At 36.4% G+C, this 20,963-nt stretch overlaps 2 protein-coding genes across 2 annotated transcripts in view; one reads left to right on the forward strand and one right to left on the reverse strand.

Moving 5' to 3' along the window:
- The window catches only part of TWF1 (twinfilin actin binding protein 1), a 40,866-nt gene extending 36,915 nt beyond the window's left edge, over nt 1-3,951 (reverse strand). The window contains exons 1-2 of the mRNA XM_001367169.4: nt 3,806-3,951; nt 1,581-1,658 (exon numbers count right to left, since the gene is read on the reverse strand). Coding sequence (XP_001367206.1) covers nt 1,581-1,658; nt 3,806-3,830 — 103 coding nt within the window. The 5' untranslated portion in view covers nt 3,831-3,951. The remainder of the gene's footprint in view (nt 1-1,580; nt 1,659-3,805) is intronic.
- A 17-nt stretch (nt 3,952-3,968) lies between these two features.
- The window catches only part of TMEM117 (transmembrane protein 117), a 192,269-nt gene continuing 175,274 nt past the window's right edge, over nt 3,969-20,963 (forward strand). The window contains exon 1 of the mRNA XM_056799012.1: nt 3,969-4,228. The gene's annotated coding sequence lies outside the window, so the exon portion shown is untranslated. The remainder of the gene's footprint in view (nt 4,229-20,963) is intronic.

A 20,963-nucleotide genomic window follows, 5' to 3' on the forward strand; every position in this document is an offset into this window, starting at 1 on the left:
TAAATCCAAGTGCTTAGCACTGTGCCTGGAATATTGTAGGTATATAATAAATGCTGACGTGATTTATTGACCAAGTGCAGAGAGAGGAAGAACCAGGATTCAAACCTGGGTGCTCTGACTCTAAATTTAGCATTCTGCACTGTATACTGCTACCAATAAACTGAATAATAGCTAAAAAGTAAAAACAAGCAGTAGTGCAAATTAGAATTTCTCCTCATGACAAAACATTTCAATTACCACTTTGAAATCGATTAAGCAAATGGAAATATTTAAAAACACTCAAAATTAAGAAGCTGAAATTAATAAAATTTCATTGAAATCTAATGATTTCAATAAACTAATTCCCATGTAGTTCTCTTGGCTATTTGATTATTTTGTATCATTCAACTCTACTGCATTTTCAAAATTTTACAGGCAATGCAAAACTCTAAATTTAAAACTACTGAGGTTGCTCTCCTCATAACTAATTGCATTTAACTGATTTATATTTATTTACTTCTTACTTATATTTATACTTATTTACCTATTTATACTATACATGTAGATTTATTAATATTCATTAAATTATAAACTCTTTTCAAGTAGGGATTGATTTGTTCATTGTATTTGTATCCTCAAAGCCTGTGCTTGGCCAGCAAATAATAAATACCTTTTGGTTAATTTGATTACGATTTAAGGAACAGAGAATAGAATTTTCTGGCATTAAAAAAAATGTATTTTAGAGAAAGTAGTATTTTTAAAGGGTCCTCAAAGCATCTATCATACTTTCTGTACTTGACTGCACCATGTGCCTGGGCTCTGCTGAATAACATTTAACATAACCACTCATACTGGATAGCTGGGTAGCTAAATGGATAGAGAGCTCAGCTACTTTCTAGCTCTGTGACCCTAAGTGAGTCTGTTAACTTCTACTTAGCCTGTACCTGGCACACAGTAAGCAAATATTTAAATGTTGGCAATTATTATTCTTATATCTGACTGTCTTCATTTGGAAAATGTGTATCTTTCACAGGTATGCAGAAGACAGAAATTGTACCTATTTTCTATTCTGTTCAATGCCTAAATAATTAAGAAAGAATTCCATAATATTTATCATTTGATCACTCAACAAGAATTACTATAAGTTACTAAATAAGTGCTTTGATGGGAAGAAAATCACAACCTCCATAATGTGCTCTAAAAAGCCTCTGAGGTCTCTTTCAATTTTAAATTAATTGTTTACCTATTTTAATTCCTGATGTGGAAGCACAGAAATAAAAAATGGCTTGTGTGGCAAAATATAGAAACATAAATACAAAGTAGAAAAAAAAGTTATACAGATTTTGGGTCATATTCCTCTCTCACTCATAGGTCATTACAGCATACAGAAGTAAAAATACCAGGGTCTTAAAATCAATAAGTTTGCTCATAGATAGGCACTTCTACAGAATCAGTAGGAACTGTTATTTAACACCCTAATAAATGGAAATGAAAAAGTACAAAATTTATTAATTTTGCATGAGTAACTCAAATCACTAATATGAAAGATCCCCAAAAATTCTACCTCTTGCCAAACAATGTTTAAAAAATTTTAAACTAACCATCCTCAATTGAAATCTTTAGAAGTCTGTATTTCCCGTTTCTTGCTTTGGCAAAGATACCTTTGACTTCATCACTTGCTGAAAGAAAAAAAAAAGAAAAAGTTAGTATGCTTTGCAAGCTTATACATTAAACTTATTCTTTACTTTTATAATTTAAACAAGGTAAAAATATTAAAGCATTGTAGGAAAGATACTGCATTTAACAGTTTCTGTTACACTGTAAAGGGTAGGAAGGTAGCTCAGTGGATAGAGTCTGGGATGGAGTCAGAAATCCTCATCTTCCTGAGTTCAAATCCAAACTCAGATACTTATCAGATAGTTACTAGCTTTATGACTCTGGGAAATTCACTTGACCCTATTTGTCTTATCTGTAAAGGAGAAGGGAATGGCAATCCATTTTAGTATATTTGCCAAGAAAGCCCAAATGGGATCATGAAGAGTTAGACATGCCAAGATTAACAAAAAAAAAAATAGAGATAAGGACTCAAATTAGTAATGTTATGTTTGGTTTTATTAAAAAAAATAGTTAAGTAATTAAAGTTTTAAATAACACTAATCTGTCCTATTCTTTAAAATGCTGTAGCAGAGGTTACCATAAGCCAAGTTTGTATGAATGACAGAAAAGAAACAAAGGAGAAACTAACACGTTATTTGTATATTTGGTGATTTAGGCTGAAATATTTGTTTCAAAAAAAAAAAGACAATGTCTTTGGTCTAATTACAATTTTCTGATACACAATGAACTAAGAAGAATCTCTAAGAGATTTTCATTTTGAAAAGAAAAAGATAAATTGAGACAACCAAGTTTTGAGTTATTTCTTGAGATCCTGCTAACTTAACTTAGCCTCAGAGAGACTCCATTTCCTTATTTATAAAAAAGATTTAAAAAACCTGCATTACAAGGGGTTGGCATTAAAGATATTATTAGTAGTAGTTACTAAGTTAAGTTTTTTTCCTGCATAAGAACAACAGTAAACATTGTCTTATCTAAATTAAAAATGGATTCAACAAAATTAAGATAGTGTGAAGAACACGGTTTTGGAATCCAGAAAACTAGAGTTCAGATACAGACACAGGACAAGTTATTTAAGCTCTCTTGACCTCAGTCTCCTGACCTGTGAGGGGGACAGTCTCTAAGAACTTTTTATTTCTAAATCTACAACTATGAAATGAAACCAATGAAAATTTCAATTAAAACTCTCCATCGTTATACAGTATGCTTACCAGATTTGATATATCTCAAAAATCTAAAATACCCATATTAATGGAATCAGCCCAATTTTTAGGCTACTACTAATTACATTATAAATCACTTGAGCTGTGTACAAACAAGTCATCAAAATTTTAAGTATCCAAGAAAATCAATGAAAAAATTTCATAGGTTTAGCTTTAAGTGTTATTTTTTGATGGAGAAATTATAAAAAAAGTAAGGGTGGAGGTTAACTGGCTACGATTTTCTAAAATCTTTGTATATCAGTTGTTTAAAAAGAAAGAGCAATGGAAAAGGATTTCAACCAGTAAGACAATTTGTTTCTTTCTACATGGCAAACTTCGGTGTGCATTCTGAATTTATAAAAAGAGATCACTGTCGCAGTTCAGAATTTTATTCTGCTCAGGTGAGTGCTTCCAGCTTGCCTGTTATTCAAACCAGGAACTACAGGAGGTGGGATAGGATTACATCTACCTAGTTGCCATTACGGAAGAGAGAGAAACACAAGTTCAGAGCAAACTCTTTAGTTGGGATCAGGAGTCCAAGTGCTCAGAGAGCATGGAATCCTCTCATTCGTTAACTGTAGAAGGAAAGGGGCGAGTACAGAAATTCTGGAAGTACTCTCCATTGACAGGGAAGGTCCCGACACCTTTCTTTATTTGGTGTGTGCAGCCTAAAAGCCCTTAGAAGGAATGAATCACTTTGGAATGGCAGCAGCAGTGTCTCCCTGGGCTTATTCCACCCTGCCTGGGGAAGGTCCGGCAGGTTAACAGCTGTTCAGCTTCCAGTCTCCAGCCCCCAGCCCCGACAGCGGGGGCGGGCAGGGTTGGGAAAGGGAGGCGAGGCAGGAGAAAGGCCTGGCTTCCCGAAGGACCCGCTCCCCCCAACCCCCCCGCCTTGGCCGTTGCTGATCTTTGCGGCTGAAGAAGCTCCAGTGCCCAGGGATACCCATATCCCTTCCCCCCCCTCGCCCCCCCCCCATCTTTTTCTTCCCACAGGCCGTAAGAGTCTTTACCTTGGATGCCAGTCTGGTGGGACATAGTGGCGAGGTCAGCCCCTGGCGCCCACCCTTTCGTGCTGTCTTGGGGATAACTAGCGGCCTCGGCTGGCGACTCCAGGAAGTAGCCGCTCCTCCGTCGGCCGGTGCGTCACCGCCTCGCGCCCCCGCCCCGCGCGGGCAGATTGGCCAGCCCGAGAGCCCTAGGCCTGCGCAGTGCAGCGAGTGGCTGGTGTGGCCCCATCATAATCTAGCTGCCCCGACAAAAACCAATACATTGGTGCAAACCCATCCCCTAAAACTGGAGTGCACTATTCCCTTAGACGGTCAGTGCCCCGGGAGAGAGTGGGATTCCAACTGAAAGGGCAAAGGAAATGAGACAAACCGAGAGAGGGCATTTGGGGCAAAGGAGCACCGCACCTCTCACAGAACCGGACCCTGGTAAGCCCTTTTCCCTCTATGGGGAGCCTTCACCGAGGTCCCCGAGGGCTAGCTCTGTGCCCGGCTGCCTACCCGGCAGGACTTCTGGGGTCTATTCCTCATACATGGCACGTCACTGTATTGCTTAATTCCCTAATTTAGAACCGTCCTTGTTCCTCTGGTGTAAAGTCAACTTGGTCTTCCAAAAATGTCAGAAAATAACAATATTTTTTTTCTGTCAAATGGGGAAAAAAGATTTTAAAGAAAAAGCCAAATGATACAATGAGAGCCAACCAAGAGTGGGACTTTTTCTAATTCTTGGAATTAGGAAATGGGAAGCTCCACCTCCAGAGTTTAGAGTTTTGCTCTCTAAAAGTAGGAATAAGCATGAGCTATTTCCTAACTATACTTAAAAGGGGAGAACTACAATTATTACAGGACCTTTGGAGCATGCTCAGTTCTCCTAACATAGAACCACTCCTAAGGACACAGGCCTGGGCATGCTCAGATCTCCTAAAATGGAAGCGTTCTCCATTCCCTATCTTGTGTGTTGGGGATAACCTTCTTTGACTGTGTAACTAGAAAGGCTTGAGCTTTTAAGACCAAGACTTAATCTTTTTGTCTATGCTTTCTGTTTCCTGCTTTTTCTGCTGTGTTCTTTCCTTCTGTATCCAGAGGGTAAAGATCATCTGTTCATCCCCTGTGTGGAATGAATTAAACCCAGTGAGAGGGGAAGAGGCTTCCATCTCCTGTTCCCTCTTCCCACCCCCACCCCGCTGCTGCTCTAGAATTTAGTCTGGGGTTATTTACTTCTGGGATGTTTCTTCTGAGTTTTAGTTGCCAGTGGTGATCCACACCTGGACTGGGAATTCAAGCCATGATGACATTGGAGTCAGAATTCCAAGCAGGATGTTGCAGCTGGCCAAGGAAGTCCTGGGAAACCAAGATGCCCAAGAGGGTTTTAAGCTGGAAAATGAGACTGTAATGAAGGTGAAACAATGGGGTTTAAGTGACTTGCCCAGGGTCACACAGCTAGGAAATATCTGAGCTTAAATTTGAACCCAGGACCTCCCATCTCTAGGCCTGACTCTCTATCCACTGAGCTACCCAGCTTCCCCTCCCTCCCAGTCCCTTATTGAAGGTACCAGAGAACCTTGGGAAAGGGATGAAATGTAACTATTTGACCTTCCAGGCAATAAAAGCCAGGATAGTCAGTGTTATACTATGAATTCAGGTCATATTTGATACATCTAGTCTATAGACTTGAGTAGATGTTACACTACTTTAACTAATTTCCTATATTCATAATTGAAGGAAATGCTAAATTTCAGTTAGAGGTTAGTAAAATAAAAATGTAATTATTTTTCCCCCTGCCCAGTTTCATAGACTCCTTGAAATCTATCTATGGACCCTTTGAGAATCTGTGGACCTCAGTTAAACAATTTTGCAATGGGTATCTAACATTATGTGTTGCAGCCAGATGGCACAGTAGTGAAGGACCTTCATCTTCCTGAATTCATATCTGATCTCAGATACTTCCTAGTGTGAGATTTAAAATGGTTGAGATCTTAAACTGTAGTGATTAAAATAGTGGAAGATATAAATTGTGATAGATATAAGAGAGAGTGAGTAAATTTGACCGCAGAAATATGTTTCACTACAGTGTCTTGGGTTTTAAAATCAAATATAAGGTGGTCACCAGGGAAATATTCCCAATTATTCAAATACCCAAGTCAATTGGGTTTTATAGAGATTTTAATTAACAATACAATGAGTAATCAAAGAAAGAGAGAGAGAGTAAAAAAGGAATAAGTATGAAGGGCCTCAAGCCAATATGGCCTAGACCTGAGTCTTAAAAGAGAAATCAGTCAGTTTTTTATAACTCACCATAAGATCTGTCTAAGTAAGGATTTCTAATGACACCAGGCCAGCAGCATCTCAGTTGCTTTCACCAGCTCCCTCCTCCATCTGAATGTTTCAGAATCAGTCTCCTCAGAATGAGTCTCTCCAATCTGAATGTTTCAGAATGACCTCCCAGCTCTTCCCTGAGCTCTTATTTTTAAGGGCAAAATCTCCTCTGTCACCTCCCCTAAGTCCTTACATCTACCAATCACTGTAGATGTTTCTAAAGGACCACCCATTCTTAGTCCACACCTCAGAAGGTGTGGATTTTTGAGTAATTCACACCAGGAAAGCTCTGAGTAAGTTTTCCAGTTCTTTGTTCCTTGTAAATTCACAAGTTGCTTGACCTTTATAGGTACTTAGCTTAAGAAAAGTATGGGTTTAAGTACTTTTCATTGTTCAGAAAAGAGTTTACAACTTTATCTTCCCCTAGGGCAGACCCAAGTAGGTAAAGTAGAATTCTCACATTCCTGATTTAAGTAGAGTTCACTGCCCAAATGGGGAATGGTCTTAATCCAATCTTATAAAGTAGGGTCTGGGAAATTTTAAGGTTTACACTAGCTGTGTAACCCTAGACAAGTCACTTAATCCTGTTTGCTTTATCATCTAAAATTAGCTGGAGAAGAAAGTGGCAAGTTAATCCAGTATCTTTGCCAAGAAAGCTCCAAATGAGATCATGAAGAGTTGGGCATGACTGAAATAACTAAACAACATCAATAAAGATAGATAATATAGATGGGCAATGAACTAGACCCAGAACTGAAAGGGAGGAGAAGAAAGGGATGGATTGCTTTGGGAAAATTGCCAATTTTAAGCTTCTTATAACAACTCATGACAACAAAATGGTATATTTTCAGTACATTTAACTGCTATTGTTTGTTGTATGATAGCCAGACATGGAACACTTATTGCCTCCAAAGAACTAAAGATGAGCATCTTACAGTAGGAAACAGAAAGACACGTGGTAGGTGAGAGCAGAGTCAAATATATAACCAATGAGGAATCAATAAGAAGAATGGGAGTAAAGGAGATCATCAAATAATTGCATGAGAGAAAGAGAAGGTAAGCAAGGAATGATATTTATTGGTATCTGGAAAATTCAAGAAAGTCTTGCACTATGGTGGGTGGAAGCTCTGCTCTGAGTTTTGGGGCATACATGAGAGCAAAGATGTTGTAGTAAATATTTAATAACTAACTAAAAAAACCTTCACAATACACTTTTAAGTTTAGTCATTATACTTTTTCTCTATCATGTTATCATCTAGACAACCAACAAAAAATATATCAATCTCTGATGTTACTATTTGGTAATTTCCAAAATGTAAATAATCATCCTGAAAATCTAACTTTGGATTTGGCTTTGGAGAGGCAGTTCCAGCTGGCTCTAGAGTGCCTACTCCTCAATGAGAATACCTAAGAATGGGCAGTCATGGATATATGGCAATTTTCAGGGGATTCCTGAATATATGGTATTACAAATACATTTGTGTATTGAGCCTATTGATTTCACATCTAGTAGTTTTCCCACTGCATCAGACTAAGTTTGTAAAATGCTTTTTGTAAACTTAAGATGCTATGTAAATATTATTTAAATAGCATATACACCAAAGAATTCTATAATGCTAAAATCACACAATTGGACTATTTTATAGGATCTTTAAGTAGTTGTAATTATCTCATGGGTGGTCTTCCAGTTGTACTACTATATGGAATTTTGTTCTAAAACAAATAATTAAGTAAAATATTACTTTAATAGTGAAGTAAAAGGTATTCATTCTATTTTTCCTTAGGATAGATACCTAGAAATATTGAGGGTTTAATCATTATGTGTCTGATAGCAGTATAGAGTTTACTTCAGATTTTTTTATGTTAATAAAATGGAACAGCAATGTAATTAATCCCAAAGAGTAGATTATCTAAAAATCATTAAGATTTGATTTTATGGTATATTATCCAATTTTAAAAATGTTAATTTTATCTACACAATCCAATTCTATTGAACCTAAACTAAAATTAAACTTAATTTACATTTCAAAGCTATATACCAATGAACTATTTTTTTTTTTAAATTTAAAACCCTTACCTTCCATCTTGGAATCAATACTGTGTATTGGTTCCAAGGTAGAAGAGTGGTAAGGGCTAGGCAATGAGGGTCAAGTGACTTGCCCAGGGTCACACAGTTATTAAGTGTCTGAGGCCAGATTTGAACCTAGAACCTCCTGTCTCTAGGCCTGGCTCTCAATCCACTGAGCTACCCAGCTGCCCCCCACCCCCCCATGAATTATTGAATGGATGAAATCTTTAGGTTGCCAAGTGACAGAGGTAAGTCAAACTAGAATGAAAAAATAGCTGTGGATAATTCACAAAAATAAATAATATTAATATCTTTAATTAAAACATGACTGTATTTGGTAATTCTTCAAGAATCATTGGCAGCCCCTTAGTATAGTGATCTCCAAAGTAGGGAGCCATCCAAGGGAGTGTGTCAAGATAACACCTTCTCCATGAGAGTTAATCGTAGGGTTTGTTTCTAAAACAAGCAAACCATACTTTCTCACTTACCCCATCTTCCTAATCAGCAAGTTGTCAGTATCCCCCTTTCTGAGGTAGACAGACATTCACAACAGTAGTTGTACAGGTGCCATTGAGAAAATCCCACCCTACCTGCAACTCATCTCTGCCACCATATCATCTTGGAGCTACAGTAAATACTCCCCTACTAGGAGACAGAGTCCAATGAGTAAGAGTACCACTACCTGCCTTTTCATTTTGGTAGAGAAGAGAAGGCATGGATATGATGTATTTTGCATTTCAGACTTCTTTCTATTATCTTTCGTCCAAAATTTCTTCCTTTTCCAAATGTCCCTATTACTGTTAAGGTTCTCATTAGATTCAGTGTTATCTTTTACTCTTTACTCTCTCCCATCTCACATATCCAACTGGCTATTAAATCTTGTTATATCTCCCTCAAAAACATCTCCTGTTTCTATCCTCTCCTCCTTACTCACAAAGAATCTTATTATTCCTCTTTGGACGATTGCGGTGATGGCAAACCTTTTAGAAACTAAGTGAGCTGAGCTCCCTGCCTTACTCTAAATAGAAGTACTTCCATTAGGCTGTTGAGCAAAGGGGTGAGAGATGTCCTCGGGTGGGGTGCAGAGGGAGAAGGGAGCAGCCCCCTCTGGCATGTGTGCCATAGGTTCGCCAACATGAGATTACTGCAATAGCCTTTCAATCCACTTCTCCAGATAACAGCCAAAGTGATTTTCTTAAAGATGACCATATTATTCCTTTACTGGATATCTCTGGTATTTGGCTATTGACTCTAAGATAGACAATTATTTCATCTTTAAACCTTTAAAATTTTCTATTTTGTTATGTCTGATATACATACTTAGTATATATACGTACCTAGTGTGCAGTTCGAAATTCTTGAACCCCTAAAAAAACTACCAGTTGACCCAAAATTCATTTCTATATGTAAACCGTAAAATTTCCCAGACCCTACTTTATAAGATTGGATTAAGACCATTCCCCATTTGGGCAGTGAACTCTACTTAAATCAGGAATATGAGAATTCTGCTTTACCTACTTGGGTCTGCCCTAGGGGAAGATAAAGTTGTAAACTCTTTTCTGAACAATGAAAAGTACTAAAACCCATACTTTTCTTAAGCTAAGTACCTATAAAGGTCAAGCAACTTGTGAATTTACAAGGAACAAAGAACTGGGAAACTTACTCAGAGCTTTCCTGGTGTGAATTACTCAAAAATCCACACCTTCTTAGGTGTGGACTAAGAACGGACGGTCCTTTAGAAACATCTACAGTGATTGGTAGATGTAAGGACTTAGGGGAGGTGACAGAGAAGATTTTGCCCTTAAAAATAAGAGCTCAGGGAAGAGCTGGGAAGTCATTCTGAAACATTCAGATTGGAGAGACTCATTCTGAGGAGACTGATTCTGAAACATTCAGATGGAGGAGGGAGCTGGTGAAAGCAGCTGAGATGCTGCTGGCCTGGTGTCATTATATGGTGAGTTATAAAAAACTGACTGATTTCTCTTTTAAGACTCAGGTCTAGGCCATATTGGCTTGAGGCTCTTCATACTTATTCCTTTTTTACTCTCTCTCTCTTTCTTTGATTACTCATTGTATTGTTAATTAAAATCTCTATAAAACCCAATTGACTTGGGTATTTGAATAATTGGGAATATTTCCCTGGTGACCACCTTATATTTGATTTTAAAACCCAAGACACTTTGGTGAAACATATTTCTGCGGTCAAATTTACTCACCCTCTCTTATATCTATCACAATTTATATCTTTCACTATTTTAATCACTACAGTTTAAGACGTCAACCATTTTAAATCTCACATATATTACCTAGAATCCTTTTCTCTCCCCTGCTTCTCCACATTTGTGTGATCACATGATTGTATTTAAATGGTTGTAACTCTTCCTACTCTCTTTGACCTGTGACCAGGCTAGGTTTGGGCTGTCCTTTTGCTTTAGTTATTATTAATAAAACTTTATAAAATATATTTAGCTATTGTATATTAATTTTAATCTTTACATTTGTATGTTTTAGGTCATTCTCTCAAAGCAACACCTGTCACATTTTCTCTCCAGGATTCTGGTTTATGTTCTAAATGTGAGCTAGCTGCCTCTTCCCTAATGCTATTAATTCAAGCCACAAACAGGTCTTCTTCTAGGTACCAGTAAGTTATTATATAGCATTCCTGGTCTATAGGATAAAATATAAACTGACTTTGAATCCTTTATTTATTTATTTATTTATTTATTTATCCTCATTTATGCTTACTTTTCTAACTTTATTTTTAAATTTCTGCACTTCACAAAGTCTACATTCTAGGCAAATAGGACTACTATTTCCTGACATGAATATTCCATTTCTGCCCACATACATCTGGAGTGACTTTCTGTTTTCTTCTGGTCAGAAAAAGTCCACCCACCAGGAATTGAAGCCCTTCATATTTTGCCAATGTCCTAAGGTTTTTGGTGACCAGACAAAAAGGGAAAGGGGGTATCTTCCTTCCTGGTTAAGTTCATGGAGCCTACACTGTGTGTGAACTGTGGTCTTCACCTTTTGTATGTGACAAGAAAAGGTGGGTAGGAAAGATCATGACTATTTCAGTCTGGTCAATTTTAAAGGCTCAACCTGATCCAGCTAGGAAGCCATTCAAAGGAGAGGGACACCAGAAAACAAAGTACCCTCATATTAAGTGATTTTGTAGTGCACAGGCAAGTCATCCATAGAAGATGTGAAATAGATTAGTTTAGCAGTGATTAGGGTTTGCATCTAGTTTTCCATGTGCTATACTTATTGGCTTTATACATTATAAACTGCTCTCCTGCTCTATCCCCAACTAGTCTGTAAACTCACTGATAGTAGAGTTATTTAAATTTTGTCTTTTTATCTCAAGTATCTAGCACAATTTTTAAACTTTAAAGATAATTTTAGCATTGTGACTTAAATCTAAATTTAAATGGCCGCGAGGGAAAATCCCAAATAATAAAATACCTAAGTCAGCTGGAAATTTTATGGTGATTTAATTGATAGTGGAGGTGATTAAGGAGAAGGAAGAAGGAAAAGGAATAAGATTTTCTCCCACCTGGCTAGTACCGGGCAGGAAGATTAGAAGATCTAGAAATTAAGGTTTTGGAGTATGAAGGAGGAAGGAGTCAGCTTGAACTCCAAAAGGGGCTCAGCCAAGATGCCTGAACCTGAATCAGCTCAAGGGCAAACTCACCACCAAACCCAGACAAATAACTGCCACCATTCCAAGAAATCAGAATGCCTAGCACTCTGCCAGCCAGAGTTGCCTCTCCAGGGAAAAAGAGGGTGAAGAGAGCCAGTGATGGGCATTATATAAGATGGTTTTATGTCACTTTCCTGCATCTCATCTGTACCAATCATAGCTCAGCTTGACTTAGGACAGCCCAGGGGTCTGTCCGATTTTTTCTGCACATGTCTGTTGAAGGCCATTTTTCTCAGATACTTAATCCTTCAGTTTAGTGCAGACCATCCTAATCTTGTTAAACTAAGGAGGGTAGAGAAATGTAGAGTTCCCAAGACCTGATTCTGTTAGTCCAAGTATCTCTATTGTTATTGATCAGGAAATACCTAAATCAGATCTTCTAAAGTATGGTCTGATTAGGGTGGAATATATTTAAAATTCACAAAACTGTGTTTAAAAGATTTTAAAAGTCTTTCTAAAGAGGAAAAATAACCATCAGCATAACTGATTGTATCAATAGTCAAACTAAGAGAAATCAAATGATTATCTCAATAGGCAGAAAATGCCTTTGACAAAACACAAAACCCATTCCTGTTGAAAACACTAGAAAGAATAGGAATAAAAGGGCCTTTTCTTAAAATAATTAGTATTTATTTAAAATCATTAGCAAGGACTTCCGGGTAAACATAGCGGCAGTCTAGACACAGGAGTCTTCCGCTCCTCAGCAGAATATAGACTACCACCGATATAGACTACCACAAAAGATGAAAAAAACATTCATGAGAATGAAGGAACTCTAGAGTAGGCCACAGCATTGAAGGTACATGGGTTTGGGCATTTCTACACTATAAGGGGGTGAAAAAGCTTCCACCATATCTCGAGCTGATCTACCCTCCTCCACCCCACCTATCAAGCCAGAGTCAGAGCCAGTGTATACCAGAATCAGTGAGTGAGCAAGGGACACCTCTAGAGTGAGTAAGGGGCACCTCTAGGACCTTGGGATCTCACTAAGACCAGCAAAGACCTACCTCTGAGAGCAGCTACACTTGAAACCTCAGCAGGCTGAAGAGTGCAGACCGTGGGTGCTCGTGGGAAGATAGCATAGAGACGGGCAGAAAACAGCAGAAGATTTAGAATTAGGCAATTAGAAGACAATGATCTTGCAAAAAAAAAAAACCCAAGAATTAATAAAGCAATGTCAAAAGACTGACAAAATAGAAGAAAACACAAAATATCTTCCTGATAAGATGATAGATCAGGAAAAAAAAGCAAGGAGAGACAATTTGAGAATCGTTGGTCTACCTGAAAAGCCAGAAACTAACAGAAATCTTGACATCATACTACAAGAAATCATCCAAGAAAACTGCCCTGATGTTCTTGAACAAGGGGGCAAAATAGACACTGAAAGAGTTCATAGAACACCCTCTACATTAAATCCTCAAAAGACAACTCCCAAGAATGTAATTGCCAAATTCCAGAGCCTTCAGGCTAAGGAGAAAATTCTATAAAAAAACAAAAAGAGACAATTCAGACACCAAAGAGCACCAATCAGGATCACACACGACCTGGCAGCTTCCACACTAAAGGACCACAAGACTTGGAATATGATATTCAGAAAGGCAAGAGAATTGGGTCTTCAACCAAGGATCACCAATCCATCAAAACTTACTATATACTTCCAGGAGAAAGTATGGGCATTCAACAAAATAGAAGATTTCCAAGTATTTGTAAAAAAAAAATACCAGAACTAAGTGGAAAGTTTGATATTCAAACACAAAGATCAAGAGAAACATAGAAAGGTAAATAAGAAAGAGAGAGAAAAGGGGAAAATGTTTTTTATTCAAACTTTCTTCTTTAAGGGCTACAATTAGATCAAATTCTATATATTAATATATGGGGAAAATATTATTTGTAACTCTCAAAAATTATATTCACTATTATAGTAATTAGAAGAATCATTCATAAGAAGATATTAGGGTAATAAGTGCGATAAGATGATATGTAGGAAAAGAAAAAAGGATGGGGGAATCAAAGATGGCAACAAGAGATGCTTGAAGAAATAAAATAAATAGGATAATCACACAAAGATATGCATGGAAAGGGGAGAGGAAGAATACTCTCATAAAAAGGAGAAGAAGAGAGTGTGGATAGGTAATACTTAAACCTTACTCTCAGTGAAATCAATTCTGAGAAGGAAGAGCATCTAGATCTATTCGGGTCTTGAATTCTATCTTATCCTACAGGGAAGTGAGAAGGGAAAACTAAGGGGGGAAGGAGAGTAGGGAGTACAAAAAGGGAGAGAAAAAGAGGGAGGAGGGAACTGCAAAGACACTCCTTAAATAAGAAGGGAACAAAAAGAGAGAGGCCAGAAAGGGAAACATATCAAGGGAGGGGATTAGGGGGATTGATTAAAAGCAAACCACTGCTTTAAAAAGATATAGCAAAAGAAGAAAGGACAGAGCGTGGAGAGGATATCAAAATTCTGGGGAATATAGAAGTGACAATCATAACTTTGAACATGAATGGGATGAACTCACCCATAAAATGAAAACAAATAGGAGAGTGGATTAGAATCCAAAATCCTACCATGTGGTAACTACAAGAAACACACCTGAGGCGGGTAGGCACTCACAAGGTTAGAATTAAAGGTTGGAGCAAAACCCATTGGGTCTCAATTGATAGAAAGAAGGCAAGAGTTGCAATCATGATATCTGATAAAACCAAAGTAAAAATAGACCTGATTAAAAGGGATATGGAAGGTAAATACATCCTGATAAAAGGGAGTATAGACAATGAGGAAATAGCAGTAATCCACATGTATGCACTAAATGGTATAGCATCCAAATTTCTAAAGGAGAAACCAGTGAAATTAAAGGAGGAAATAGATAGTAAAATTATACCAGTGGGAGACCTAAACTGACCACTATCAAATTTAGATAAATCAAATAAAAAATAACTAAGAAAGAGGTAAAAGAAAAATTAGAGTTAATAGATATATGGAGAAAAATAAATAGGGACAAAAAGGAATACACCTCTTCAGCAGCATATGGTATATTCACAAAGATTGACAATGTACTAGGTCATAAAAAACATGGCAAACAAATGCAGAAAAGCAGAAATAATAAATGCAATATTTTCAGATCATAATGCAATAAAAATAATGGTAAGGATACATGGTGTAAAGATTAAAATTTTGGGGAAGCTGAGGCTGGTAGAAATTAGTTTCTCTCTGCAAGGAGTATTATATTTTTATGAGGTTTATTAAAGGTTAAGGATTAAAGAAAATACAGAATAAGAAAGCACATGTCTAGGCCAGAGACGCCTAGACAAGATAACCTCACGTCATGAACGAGACGCGTCTGCTCCAAAACGGAAGTTGAAAAGTGGCTGAGCCTATTCACAACCAGGTTTAAATACCCCATCTTGCTCTCAGCCCAGGTGAGAATTCAGTGAGATTAGAGGGCATTCTGGGGAAGTGGAGCAAGGATTTCTGGGGATTGAAGTCCTGGATTCGAGTCATTTTTACAATGGAGAGCCAAATCAAAAATTAATTGGAAATTAAATAATATGATTCTCCAAAATCAGTTAGTTAGAGAACAAATCATAGAAACAATTAATAATTTCATTGAAGAAAATGACAATGATGAATCATCCTTTCAAAATCTATGGGATACAGCCAAAGCAGTATTCAGGGGAAAATTTATATCCTTGAGTTCATATATTAACAAATTAGGGAGCGCAGAGGTCAATGAATTGGACATGCAAATCAAGAAACTTGAAGTTGAACAAATTAAAAATCTCCAGAAGAAAACTAAATTAGAGATTCCAAAAATTAAGGGAGAAATTAATAAAATCAAAAGCAAAAGAATTATTGAACTAATAAATAAGACTAGAAGCTGGTATTTTGAAAAAAAACAGAATAGAAAAAGTACTGGTCAATCTAATTTTTAAAAAAAGGAAAGAAGAAAACCATAAATTAAAAAGGAGACCTCACCTCCAATGAAGAGGAAATTAAGTCAATCATTAAAAACTATTTTGCCCAATCATATGGCAATAAATAAGCCAATCTAGGTGATATGGATGAATATTTACAAAAATATAAATTGCCTAGATTAACAGAAGAAGAAATAGAATTATTAAATAATCCCATATTAGAAAAAGAAATTGAATAAGCCATCAAAGAACTCCCTAAGAAAAAATCCCCAGGGCCTGATGGATTCACAAGTAAATTTTATCAAACATTCAAAGAACAGCTAATCCCAATACTATACAACCTATTTGACAGACTAAGCAAAGAGGGAGTTGTACCAAATTCCTTTTATGACACAAATATGGTACTGATTCCAAAGCCAGACAAGTCAAAAACAGAGAAAGAAAACTATACACCAATCTTCTTAATGAACAGAGATGCAAAAATCTTAAATAGGATACTAGCAAAAAGACGCTAGCAAGTCATCACAAAGGTTATTCACTATGATCAGGTGCGATTTATACCAGGAATGCAAGGATGGTTCAATATTAGGAAAATTGACCAGATCAACAAGTAAATATAACATAAAATATTAGGAAAATTGACCATATCAACAAGTAAACCAACAAAAATCACATGATTATCTCAATAGATGCAGAAAAAGCCTTTGACAAAACACAACACCCATTCCTATTGAAAACACTAGAAAATATAGGAATAGAAGGGTCATTCCTAAAAATAATTAACAGCATCTATCTAAAACCATTAGCCAACATCATCTGCAATGGGGATAAACTAAATGCATTCCCAATAAGACCAGGAGTGGAAAACAAGGATGCCTGTTATCATGGCTATTATTTAACCTTGTACCAGAAACACTAGCAGTAGCAATCAGAGAAGAAAAAGAAATTGAAAGTATTAAAGTTGGCAATGAGGAGACCAAGCTATCACTCTTTACAGATGATATGATGGTCTATTTAAAGAATACTAGATAATCAACTAAAAAGCTAGTCAAAATAATCAACAACTTTATCCAAGTTTCAGGATACAAAATAAACCCACATAAGTCATCAGCATTTCTACATATCTGCAACCCACCTCAGCAGCAAGAATTAGAAAGAGAAATTCCATTTAAAATCACCCTAGACAATATAAAATACTTAGGAATCTATCTGCCAAGACAAACACAGGAACTATATGAACACAACTACAAAACACTCTCCACACAATTAAAACTAGTTCTAAACAATTGGAGAAACATTGATTGCTCATGGGTAGGACGAGCTAACATAGTAAAAATGACCATCCTACCCAAACTAATTTACTTATTTAGTGCCATACCCATCAAACTACCATTAAACTTTTTTACTGAATTAGAAAAAATATATAAAGTTCATTTGGAAGAACAAAAGATCAAGGATAACCAGGGAAATAATTTTTAAAAATGCAAAGGAAGGTGGCCTTACAGTACCAGATTTCAAATTATACCATAAAGCATGGTCATCAAAACAATATGGTATTGGCTAAGAGACAAAAAGGAGGATCAGTGGAATAGACTTGGGGTAAGTGACCTCAGCAAGACAGTCTATCATAAGCCCAAAGATTCCAGCTTTTGGGACCAAAATTCACTATTTTTTAAAAACTGTTGGGAAAATTGGAAGACAGTGTGGGAGAGATCAGATTTGGATCAACATCCCACACCCTACACCAATATAAACTTAGAATGGGTGAATGTCTTGAACATAAAGAAGGAAACTATAAGTAAATTAGGTGAACACAGAATAGTATACATGTCAGACCTTTGGGAAAGAAAAGATTTTATAACCAAGCAAGGCTTAGAAAAAAATCACAAAATGTATAATAAATAATTTTGATTATATCAAATTTAAAAGGTATTGTACAAACAAAACCAATGTAACAAAAATTAGAAGGGAAGGAATAAACTGGGAAACAATCTTTATAACAAAAACCTCTAACAAAGTTCTAATTACTCAAATTTACAAAGAGCTAAATCAATGGTACAAAAAAATCAAGCCATTCTCCAATTGATAAATGGGCAGGGGACATGAATAGGCAATTTTAAATCAAAGAAATCAAAATTATTAATAAGCACATGAAAAAGTGTTCTAAATCTCTTATAATCAGACAGATGCAAATCAAAACAACTCTGAGGTATCACCTCACATCTAGCTGATTGGCTAACATGACAGCAAAGGAAAGTAATGAATGCTGGAAGGGATGTGGCAAAGTCAGGACATTAATGCATTGCTGGTGGAGTTGTGAATTGATCCAACCATTCTGGAGGGCAATTTGGAACTCTGCCCAAAGGGCACTAAAAGACTGTCTGCCCTTTGATCCAGCCATAGTACTGCTGGGTTTGTACCCCAAAGAGATAATAAGGAAAAAAGATATGTACAAGAATATTCATAGCTGTGTTCTTTGTGGTGGCAAAAAAAAATTGGAAAATGAGGGGATGCCCTCCAATTGGGGAATGGCTGAACAAATTGTGGTATATGTTGGTGATGGAATACTATTGTGCTCAAAGAATAATAAAGTGGAGGAATTCCATGGGAACTGGAATGATCTCTAGGAATTGATGCAGCATGAAAGGAGCAGAACCAGGAGAACATTGTACACAGAGACAGATACACAGTGGTCCAATGAAATGTAATGGACTTCTCCATTAGTAGCAATTCAGTGATCCTGAACAACTTGGAGGGAATCTATGAGAAAGAACACTATCCACATTCAGAGGAAAAACTATGGGAGTAGAAACACTGAAGAAAAACAACTACTTGATTACATGGGTCGTGGGGGATATGATTGGGGAAATAGACTCTAAATGATCATCCTAGTGTAAATATCAACAACATGGAAATAGGTTCTGATCAAGGTCACATGTATTACCCAGTAGAATTGCGTGTCGGCTATGGGAATGGCGGGGGGTGGGGGGAAAGGGAGCGGAGGGAGGAATTGAATATGATTTTTGAAACCAAGGAATAATGTTTGAAATTAACCAAATAAAAAAATAATAAAATTAAATTAAAAATAAAATAAAATCATCAGGAAGTATCATCTGCAATGAGGATTAATTAGAAACCTCAGTAAGATCAGTAGTGAAGTAGGGATGCCCATTATCATTACTATTATTTAATATTGTACTAGAAATACTAGCTTTAGCAGTTATAGAAGAAAAAGAAATTGAAGGAATTAAAGAAGGCAATAAGGAAGCTAAACTATTACTCTTTGCAGATAATATGATGGTATACTTAGAGAATCCTATAAAATCAACTAAAAAACTAGTTGAAATAATTAATTTTTGCATAGTTGTAGAATACAAAATAAATCCACAAAAATCAAATCATCAGCATTTCTATATTTCTAACAAAAATCAGCAGCAAGAGTTAGAGAAACGGGGGGGGAGGGGGGGGGACAGCTGGGTGGCTCAGTGGATTGAGAGCCAGGCCTAGAGACGTGAGGTTCTAGGTTCAAATCTGGCCTCAGACACTTCCCAGCTGTGTGACCCTGGGCAAGTCACTTGACCCCCATTGCCTAACCCTTTACCACTCTTCTGCCTTTAAGCCAATTCACAGTATTGACTCTAAGATGGAAGGTAAGGGTTTTAAAAAAAAAAAGAATTAGAGAAACTATTTAAAATCACTCTAGGTAATATAAAATACTTGGGAATCTATCTGCCCAAACAAATACAGAAATATGAGCAAAATTATAAAACATTTTTCACAAAAATAAAATTAGATCTAAACAATTAGAAATACATTAATTGCTCATGGATAGACCAAGCTAATATAATATAAACAATAATCCTACCTAAAGTAAATTCACTTATTCAGTGCTATACCTATCAAAAAACTGTTTTATCGAACTAGAAAAAATTACAGTAAAATTCATCTGGAAGAACAAAAGATCAAGAATATCAAGGGAAGTAATGAAAAAAATGAAGGTTAGTGGTCTAGCAGTACCAGATCTTAAATTATTACTACAAAGCAGTAATCATCAAAACAATCTGGTGCTGGCTAAGAAATAGAAGGGTGGATCAGTGGAATAGACTGGGATAAATGACCTCAGCCATCTAGTGTTCGATAAACCCAAAGATCCCAGTTTTGGGGATAAGAACTCACTATTTGACAAAAACTGCTGAGAAAATTGGAAAACAGTATGGGAAAAATTAGGTTTAGATCACTATCTCATATCTTATACCAAGATAAGGTCAAAATGGGTACATGATTTAAACACAAAGAGTGATATTATAAGTAAATTAGGGGAATGTAGAATAGTTTACCTGTCAGATCTATGGAGAAGTGAGGAATTTTTTACCAAACCAGAGACAGAGAATATTATAAGATATAAAATGAATTATTTTGATTATATTAAATTTAAAAGGTTTTGTATAAACAAAACCAATACAACAGAGATTAGAAGCAACAAAATGGGGAAAATTTTTATAACAAATTTATTTGATAAAGGTCTCATTTCGCAAATATATAAAGAACTAAGTCAAATTTATAAGAATCCAAGTCATTCCCCAACTGATAAATGGTCAAAGAATATGAAGAGGCAGTTTTCAGATGAAGAAATCAGAGCTGTCAATCATCATATAAAAAAAATGTTCTAAATCCCTCATGATTAGAGAAATGCAATAAAACAACTCTGAAGTACCATCTCATACCTAGCAGTTTGGCCAATATGACAGTAAAGAAAAATAATAATGGTGGAGGCAATGTGGCAAAATTGGGACACTAATGCATTGCTGGTGGAGTTGTGAATTGATTGGACCATTCTGGAGGGCAATTTAGAATTTTGCCCTAAGGTCTATAAAAGAATGTATACTTTTTGATCCAGCAATACCACTACTAGGTCTTTATTCCAAAGAGATTAAAAAACATGGGGAAAAAATCTGTTGGCACAAAAATATTTTTAGCTGCACTTTTTGTTGTGGCAAAGAATTGGAAACTAAAGAGCTATCCCCCAATTGGGGAATATCTGAACAAGTTGTGGTATATGATGGTGACAGAATACTATTATGCTATAAGGAATGATGGACAGGATGATTTAAGAAAGAACTGGGAAGACCTACATGAACTGATGCAGAGTGAAATAAGCAGAACCA

The sequence above is a fragment of the Monodelphis domestica genome, chromosome 5 (genome assembly GCF_027887165.1).
Source record: "Monodelphis domestica isolate mMonDom1 chromosome 5, mMonDom1.pri, whole genome shotgun sequence".
Lineage (NCBI taxonomy): Eukaryota > Metazoa > Chordata > Mammalia > Didelphimorphia > Didelphidae > Monodelphis > Monodelphis domestica.